This window comes from Scardinius erythrophthalmus, assembly GCF_964197995.2.
Source record: "Scardinius erythrophthalmus genome assembly, contig: HAP1_SCAFFOLD_736, whole genome shotgun sequence".
NCBI classification, from domain to species: domain Eukaryota; kingdom Metazoa; phylum Chordata; class Actinopteri; order Cypriniformes; family Leuciscidae; genus Scardinius; species Scardinius erythrophthalmus.
Genome location: NW_028295885.1, coordinates 8,918 through 18,784, shown reverse-complemented (window position 1 = coordinate 18,784; position 9,867 = coordinate 8,918). Strand labels below are relative to the sequence as shown.

The 9,867-nt window shown below is 45.6% G+C and overlaps 1 protein-coding gene across 1 annotated transcript; it reads left to right on the top strand.

Annotated features, from left to right (window-relative positions):
• Positions 1 to 934: 934 nt before the first annotated feature.
• Positions 935 to 4,607, top strand: LOC308686750 (trypsin-like; the record flags this gene model as incomplete). The annotated part of the gene is made up of 5 exons (XM_081395185.1): positions 935 to 955; positions 1,068 to 1,236; positions 1,327 to 1,595; positions 1,671 to 1,807; positions 4,311 to 4,607. Coding segments are annotated over 5 exons (893 nt in total), but the record flags the coding sequence as incomplete, so codon positions are not given.
• Positions 4,608 to 9,867: the final 5,260 nt, after the last annotated feature.

Here is a 9,867-nt window from a genome sequence, read left to right as displayed (position 1 = left end):
TACACTATTCACACCATTCATACTTCATACTTAGGCCTATGTGTTACTTTTTCTAACCTGAGCTGGGCATGCTTGTTTGTTTTTTATAACAAAAAAAAAAAAGTTTTATTTTTGGCAAATGTAAAGGCCCTTTCACACCAAAAGTGAAATGAATAGCTGAAAAATGCTGAAGGAAATGTCAATTCATGCCTGCTCAGTGCAGGAAGTTCAAAACTCTCAAAATAAAAATAGAACAAAAAAAAAAAAAAACACAAATGTGATGTTTGTCTAAAGTCGTTTTTTATTATATGGTTGAATTCGTTCATCGTAGGTCATCAGCAATGACATTGGTTAATATTGTGGTGAGCACGACGAGGTCGAGGGCCGTGAGAGATACGAGACCGGTGCGTCGCGCACGTGTCGCTCATTATCAATCACGCCACCGGCCTCGCGCCGTCCTCCCACGGCCCTCGACCTCGTCGTGCTCGCCACACATATATTTGTGTTATTTCACATATTTAATTATTGCAGGAAGAGCTCCAATAACCATCTACAATAACCATCATGTTTACACAGCACACACAACACCTCTGCCCCTTACTCACGATTTCTCTCAACATGGGGACAGGAGATGTGTCAGTCAGCAAATGGGAAAACAAAGTAAACTGTGTTACTTATTTGAAAAAGTAACTCAGATATTTTGTTGTAAATTTTAAAATAATGTGTTACTTTACTACTTGAAAAAAGTAATCTGATTACATGTAATGCGTTACACCCAACACTGATTTTAACAACATGGCTATAATTCATGTGAAAGTATTATCTTGATTAATGCCAATAGTATGTGCCAACACATTTATGTAAAAGGTGAAACAGTGAGGTTGTGGGTAACACAAACCAGTTCATCAGCTTTGTAAGTGTTTATCTAAATATCTGGTTTCTGTCTCCCTCATAGGTTCTCTCTGCCAGTTAAATGGTAAGTTGTCTTTTTCTTAATGACCATAACAACCTTGTTCCACATATTTTGTATGCTTTTGGGCATTTTAGTAAGAAAGTTTGAATTCCCTCACTTTCTTTCCTATAATCAGTGTGTGGTCAAGCTCCCCTCAACACCAAGATTGTTGGAGGACAGGCTGCAGCGGCAGGGTCTTGGCCGTGGCAAGTCAGCCTTCAAAGTGCCCTCTATGGAGGCCATTTCTGTGGCGGGAGTCTAATCAATAAAGACTGGGTTTTGTCTGCAGCTCACTGCTTCCAAGGGTATGAAATTGAAGCTTAAATACAATACAACTCAAGACACAATTATACATTTATCACAGTGGGATTAAAACTGAGTTTGCCTATTCACAGCTCCTCCTTGGGTACCATTAGTATCTACCTAGGACGTCTGAACCAATCGGGCTCAAACCCTTATGAGCAATCCAGGACAGCGAGTCAAGTCATTACCCATCCTAACTATAACAATCCAAGCAATGACAACGATTTAGCACTGCTCCAGCTCTCCTCTTCTGTGACGTTCTCTGAATATATTCAGCCAGTCTGTCTGGCTGCTGCTGGTAGTGTATTTGCTGCAGGTACAGAGAGCTGGGTCACTGGATGGGGCGTGTTACAAGAAGGGAGTGAGTAAATATTTACTTGCAAATACTGTAAAGCTTAGCAACTGGCCATTAAAATGGTCCTCTGATCTGTCACAGGCAACCAGATTCCTGACCTACTGCAGGAGGTGATGATACCAATTGTGAGCAACAGTGACTGTAATAATGATTATGGTGGCATCACAAGCAATATGATTTGTGCTGGATTAACTCAGGGAGGGAAAGATTCATGTCAGGTAAGACTTTTTTAATTTATAAAAATATGAACATTTAAAAAAAAAAAATTGGGGCGGGGGGGGGGGGGTCCCCTGCACTGAACTGTACATTGCCTATCAGTGTTGCCAGATCTGAGTAGCAAAATTAGCCCAATGATTCAGTCCAAACATTAAAACTCAAAATATGCAACTCTCACATCTGTCTCTCATCTCTCAGTCACTGATATGCATTACGCATAATTTAACCACTGAATATGCTAGTAGTATCCTTTGATTTCATAAAGGAGCTCACACCCTTTGCATACCCTTTGTCAGCTTAAAGTTGGAATGAAACAAGTAGTGATCATCTTTTCTTCCCTATTGTGACATATATCCGAGTGAAACGGCTTCTCAAATAGAACAAATCTAGTTTTTTATTATTATTATTTATATTATTTATCTCTATTATTTTATTTACCTCTATATTACTGGATTTTAACAATAATATAAATAAGCACATTCTTCACATTCTCTTGCTTAAAGGGGTCATATAATGCCATTTTTGTACAAGCTAATATGATTCTTTAGGGTCTAAATTAAAAGTTTGTAATATACTTTAATTAAAAATTCTCATTAGTATTGTAAGAAAACACTAATTTTACCTGGTCAAAAACAGCTCTGTTTTCAGCACGCCGTTTCAGTGCATGTGTCTTTAAATGATAAGGAGCTTTGCTCACCCCGCCCCTCTGTTCTGTGGGTACACCGTATCTAACACAATAACCACGTGTTATTCGTTATAAACGTGTGATTATGAATTATATTGAGAACGTCGTACATAGAAAACATGCCGTAATGTACCCTGAGTGTAAACCTTAGACGCATTCATTGTGAAGCCTGCAGCAAGGTTTGCAAATTTCGCAAAGATTAATATAAATACTAATATAAAGGTTAATAAAACATTACACTCACATCTTCTGGAGGTTCAGCAGTAACACGTTGGTACCGATCCGTTTTTTCTCGTTTGTAAAGCTGTCTGGTGTGAAATGATTCGCGTAAACATGAAAGCATGGACGATCGTGGGGAATCCCCGTGAGGGAATCCCCGCGTCAATCCTTTGGGCATATCGCTTCAAAAACAAAACTCAGCCACTGCATCTTCAACGGCTCAGATTTAGGAACATCCAAATGACTGCTGTGTTCCTTATTACATCTAAGAACAGAACACCACAATCGCTTAGACGCCATTCTACTCCAGCATATCAACAATGGTGGACTACTATGACGACGGCTGTCACAGCTCGCTCAGGGCGGGTCTTGTGTTGAAACACGGCTGTCAATCACAATCGCGGGAGGGGCGTACGATCTTATGACGTCACAATATCGAACGGCTTGATTTCATAGATGGTCAAACATATATGGAGATTAAAACAAAACCACTGGATGGATTTTAATCATGATAGGATGGTTGTGTACAGGCACTGCCAACAGACATTTCAGTGCAATCAACTTGTAAAAGTGCATGTACCATTATATGACCCCTTTAAATACAAAATTACTGCAGTGCATGCAAAGACCAATTAACATTACAATAGAATCCATTGGGTGTCTCTGCTGACCTCTGAAAAATAATAATATAACATGACATTTCATGACTATTGCCACTAGATAGCCTTATAGGGATAGTTCAACAAAAATGAAAATTAGTCCATGATTTACTCCTCTAAAGGACTACCCTCAAGCCATCCTAGGTTTCAGACGAATACAATTGGAGTTATAGGCTATTAAAAATGTTTTATAGGCTATTTATCTGAAGCGAAGCGATGTGTTTATGTTAGAAAAATATCCATATTTAAAACTTTATAAACTAAAATAACTAGCTTCTGACAGACGGCCGTAAACATCGGATTATGACGAAAGAGTAACCCATACCCTCAGGGCCTTTCCTATTGCTCTAACACTAGTGGCAGGGAGAACGGGGAAAAAAAAAAAAACCTAGAAGCAGAGCTGGACAGAACAATTGGAGTGGAATAAATAAGTGGTCATTATACTATCTTCTATTGCCTTCTCCAGAAACTGGAGGTTAAGTAAGGTTATGCTCCTTGTCATTGCCCCGGCTTGATATACAACCATCTGTAAGCGTTCTGTAAAACTTCGATCAGCGTTGAGTTCCCTTCTAAAGGAAATGTCCACGTTATGTATGTAACCCTGTATTCCCTGAGAAGGGAACGAGATGATGTGTCATGTCGCCATACTTCGAGGATGCCTGCGCGTCTTCCTTTAGACAATATGAATCTGATCACGTGTACACCTTGTGACATGCACTGTGTCTGTCAATAGCTTAGTTTCACACGTGCCTCAGACACCGTGTTCAGCGGAGACGCGTCACCATAGCATCATCAACGCAGCGTCTCATTCCCATCTCAGCGAACCGGGTCACATATGTAACAGACATTTATATAATAAAAAAACAAGTGTCAATTTTGATTTCATAGTGACTATATAACTGTATTTTCAGATGTAAAAATGTTAAGTGTTTATCAATGCAGGGAGACTCTGGAGGCCCACTGGTCACTAAGAACGGCTCCCGGTGGATTCAGTCTGGCATTGTGAGTTTTGGTCAAGGATGTGCTAATCCCAACTCTCCCGGTGTGTACACCAGAGTGTCTCAATACCAGGACTGGATCAACTCTTACATGGACAGCAACCAGCCTGGATTTATTAAATTAAGTTCCAGTGGATTCAGAAGCTCACCTGACCTGCTTTTATTTTCCATTTCTCTCACATTCTCCATTATTCCTTTTATATGCTCCCTATATCTCTCTTCAGAGAAATTATTTGAATGATTATTCTCAGGTTTTTTTGATTAAGAGGACAATTGTGCTGTACAAGTTCTCGGAAACTCTCAGAAAGAGATATTGTCATTTATTCTTTACCTTTAATGTATTATTGTTGTAAAGCTACACTTATTGTGTTGTTACAAAAGATTGTGCACTACAGAAGTTCGGCAAACATGTGCCCTCAGAGTGTTTGAATAATGAGGGTGCGGTTTATGACATTTGGCCTAAATATGAAACATACATAATTCCTGCAAATATAAAGCATATCTAATTATTTTCCTCACTTTGGGTCAGAACTGATATTTATAAGGGGCTATATGTAAGAACTGTAATGTATTGTTTTTTTATTGTGTGAACAGCTTGTAACGAAACTTAAAAAAAAAAAAAAAAAAAACTTCCCCGACTTCATAAATTGTCTATGAAAGACTGATTTTTATGTGACGGACTCGAGCCGGGTTCGCCAGGAAAATTCCAAAGTGATGCCTATAAGCGTGAATTATATTCCATTAAGTGTCAAATTAATACAATATTCAGGATAATTCTGAAAGAGCTGTTTTGTACTGTATTGTCAATGTCTCATGATGCAAAGGGATTAGTTCAAACTATAGTCTCACATAGCCAGATCTATAGTCTCAAATATACTTTATAATCAAACTATCATAAGTGTAATTTTAATTACCTCGTCTGTCGACATGATGCTGCTGAATTGCAGAGCTTGTGCAAACATATCGACATCACTATTGTCAGGCTTCTGGGTGGATGAAGTAGGAGACGAACACAAAGATGATGAATTCCAAGATTTTAATTCTCAATATAAACAAATACAAACAAAAAGGGAGCGTGTGCTCAGACCATAGATTAACCTAACATAAACCAACCTAACAAACATTGACCGACAAGTGATGAGTGAACAGAAGGAACTTAAATACACAGACAGATGAACACAAGACAGGTGATGCAGATGATGATGATGACGAACAGGCGGGTAATGAAGGGAGTGAGTTCAGGTGTGGAAACAAGGAGGATTCTGGGAACTGTAGTGCAGACAGGACGATGACAGACGGTGAATGTGACATTACTCCCCCCTCCCGGTAGGCGCGTCCTCGCGCCGTAGAAAGACCAAAGGGGTGGGAGGGTGGGCGCCCTGGAGGCTGACGGGGAAGACAAGGCAAGGGAGACAAGGCAGGAAGCCTCCAGGGCGGAGCAGACTGTGGGTGTGGTCACGGTGGAGCAGGCTGTGGGCGTGGCCAGGACGGAGACGACCCCTCGGGCGGCCACGGCGGTGAGGACCCTTCGGGTGGCCAGGGCGGTGATGTCCCCTCAGGCGACCACGGCAGTGAGGACCCTTCGGGTGGCCATGGCGGTCCGGACCCTTCGGGTGGCCAAGGCGGAGAAGACCCTTCAGGTGGCCATGGCGGAGAAGACCCTTCAGGTGGCCATGGCGGAGAAGACCCTTCAGGTGGCCATGGCGGAGAAGACCCTTCAGGTGGCCACGGCGGTGAAGACCCTTCAGGTGGCCACGGCGGTGAAGACCCTTCAGGTGGCCACGGCGGTGAAGACCCTTCAGGTGGCCATGGTGGTGAGGACCCCTCAAGTGGCCATGGCCCCTCGAGTGGCCAGGACGGAGCCCTATGGCCCCCCCCCAAAAAATACTTGGGAAAAGTCCCGGGTACCAGAGAGGGCTCGGTGCTGGGCAGCGACGAGGGCTCGGTGCTGGGCAGATCCAGCGACGAGGGCTCGGTGCTGGGCAGATCCAGCGACGAGGGCTCGGTGCTGGGCAGATCCAGCGACGAGGGCTCGGTGCTGGGCAGATCCAGCGACGAGGGCTCGGTGCTGGGCAGATCCAGCGACGAGGGCTCGGTGCTGGGCAGATCCAGCGACGAGGGCTCGGTGCTGGGCAGATCCAGCGACGAGGGCTCGGTGCTGGGCAGATCCAGCGACGAGGGCTCGGTGCTGGGCAGATCCAGCGACGAGGGCTCGGTGCTGGGCAGATCCAGCGACGAGGGCTCGGTGCTGGGCAGATCCAGCGACGAGGGCTCGGTGCTGGGCAGATCCAGCGGTGAGGGCTTTGTGCTGGGCAGATCCAACGATGAGGGCTTTGTGCTGGGCAGATCCAACGATGAGGGCTTTGTGCTGGGCAGATCCAGCGATGAGGGCTTTGTGCTGGGCAGATCCAGCGATGAGGGCTTTGTCTGGCAGATCCAGCGATGAGGGCTTTGTGCTGGGCAGATCCAGCGATGAGGGCTTTGTGCTGGGCAGATCCAGCGACGAAGAGGGCTCTGAGCTGGACAGGAGACCAGCGGCGAAGAAGGCTCTGAGCTGGACAGGACCAGCGGCGAAGAAGGCTCTGAGCTGGGCGGAACCAGCGGCGAAGAGGGCTCTGAGCCTGGGCGGAACCAGCGGCGAAGAGGGCTCTGAGCTGGGCGGAACCAGCGGCGAAGAGGGCTCTGAGCTGGGCGGAACCAGCGGCGAAGAGGGCTCTGAGCTGGGCGGAACCAGCGGCGAAGAGGGCTCTGGCTGGGCGGAACCAGCGGCAAGGCCTGAGCTGGGCGGGACCAGCGGCGAAGAGGGCTCTGAGCTGGGCGGGACCAGCGGCGAGAGGGCTCTGAGCTGGGCAGGGACCAGCGGCGAAGAGGGCTCTGAGCTGGGCAGGACCAGCGGCGAAGAGGGCTCTGAGCTGGGCAGGACACCAGCCCTGGCGAAGAGGACTCTGAGCTGGGCAGGACCAGCGGCGAAGAAGGCTTTGAGCTGGGCAGGACCAGCGGCGAAGAGGGCTCTGAGCTGGGCGAACCAGCGGCGAAGAGGGCTCTGAACTGGACAGGACCAGCGATGAAGAGGGCTCTGTGCTGGACGGGACCAGCGGTGAAGGCTTTGAGCTGGACGGAACCAGCGGCGAAGGGAGCTTCAAAGTCGGCGGAATAAAAGAAAACAAAAGCTCTGCGGGCATGACGCTGTCTGTCACAGGTGCAGCGGGCATAACGCTCACAGTCTCAGGGGCGGCGGGCATGACGCATACTGCCTTGGCTTCGGCAGATCTGGCAGGCTCGGCTGGACTGGCGTGAAGTGCTGGCTCGGCTGGACTGGCGTGAAGTGCAGGCTCGGCTGGACTGGCGTGAAGTGCAGGCTCGGCTGGACTGATGAGAGGAGGGAGATCAGAGAAGTCATCATCTCTGGAGATGTGTTTGATCCTGCAGACGACTGGCTCAGGTTCTGGTTGGACGTGGGGATGTTGGTGCTGAAAAAAGTGTCTGGCCCCATATCGCCCATATCCTCCCCTGTGACCTCCACGGATCCCCCTGAACACAGCTTGGCGGGTTCCCACAAAGGCCTGCTTCCAGATCTCCATCTTCCTTTCTTTTTATTTAAGGTCGGTCAATCTGTCAGGCTTCTGGGTGGATGAAGTAGGAGACGAACACAAAGATGATGAATTCCAAGATTTTAATTCTCAATATAAACAAATACAAACAAAAAGGGAGCGTGTGCTCAGACCATAGATTAACCTAACATAAACCAACCTAACATAAACATTGACCGACAAGTGATGAGTGAACAGAAGGAACTTAAATACACAGACAGATGAACACAAGACAGGTGATGCAGATGATGATGATGACGAACAGGCGGGTAATGAAGGGAGTGAGTTCAGGTGTGGAAACAAGGAGGATTCTGGGAACTGTAGTGCAGACAGGACGATGACAGACGGTGAATGTGACAACTATGAACAGAAGCTTTAACACTTTTTTTTTTCACCGCTGTCATTTTTGTTGTGTTTATTTTGTTGTTGAGAGCAGGGCCGAATTTACCTAATATTGTGTGACATAGGAAAAATACATTTATGGGACCCCCAAACCCTGCCTGCTGTCGGTCAGAAACCTTATATGACCAAAACTGCTACTTTTTTTGAGGAAATGGAAAAAACTTTTTTTTTTCTTTTTTTTTAATAATTAAACACTGTGTCGGCAAAGTTTACATACTTGCATCATGTGTCAGACTCATTATATTATTAAAATTTTACCAAAATGAAGCTCAGTGGTTACCAGGTTTTTGACCAGCAAATTTCAGGGAATAACGGACATACGTGTTATGTCCGTCATTAGAACGGCTGCACCTGAGGCAGTAAATGGATCACAGTTATGTCCGTTTTTACCATAAACAAGCTGAAACATGGACTCATCTGACCACAGCACACATTTACTCTAAGTTTTGGATCATATGAGATGAGCTACGGCCCCAGAGACCGCCAGCATCTCTGCATTGAACAGATGTATAGCTTTCTCTTACAGAGATTCCAGTTGCATTTCTTGATGCAGCGTCAGACTGTGTTAAGTGACAACGGTTTTCCAAAGTTCTCCCGAGCCCATGATGGTTTCTTATGCAATGCCATCTGAGGGCTTGAAGGTGACACACATTCAGGTGTTCTGCAGTGCCTATATACTGAGATTTCACTGGACTCCCTGAAATATTGTGAAATATGAATTATGTGATTTTGAATTGTTTGACAATTCTCTCATGAAATTTGGCACAGGGTTGTAGGTCATGAGTCATGCTTGCAAAAATAGAGCCTTTGGCTGATGCTCCATTTATACCCAAACATGATACCCTCACCTATTACCAGTTCACCTGCTTAGACTTGGACTATTCAACTTGGATGTTCTACCAGAAAGACTCGGGAGATAAAATAATGTAATGAAGCACTCATTTATTAACAGCCCAGCAAGCATTATTATAAAGTTCTTTGGCGTAGGCCCCGTCCATAGTTCGTAATCCGAGGAGGTCGTTTGCACCTGTTTGAGGTCGTTAGCTGCATAAAGACACCTGTCCACCCCATACAATCAGTAAGAATCCAACTACTAACATGGCCAAGACCAAAGAGCTGTCCAAAGACACTAGAGACAAAATTGTACACCTCCACGAGGCTGGAAAGGGCTACGGGGAAATTGCCAAACAGCTTGGTGAAAAAAGGTCCACTGTTGGAGCAATCATTAGAAAATGGAAGAAGCTAAACATGACTGTCAATCTCCCTCGGACTGGGGCTCCATGCAAGATCTCACCTCGTGGGGTCTCAATGATCCTAAGAAAGGTGAGAAATCAGCCCAGAACTACATGGGAGGAGCTGGTCAATGACCTGAAAAGAGCTGGGACCACCGTTTCCAAGGTTACTGTTGGTAATACACTAAGACGTCATGGTTTGAAATCATGCATGGCACGAAAGGTTCCCCTGCTTAAACCAGCACATGTCAAGGCCCGTCTTAAGTTTGCCAATGAC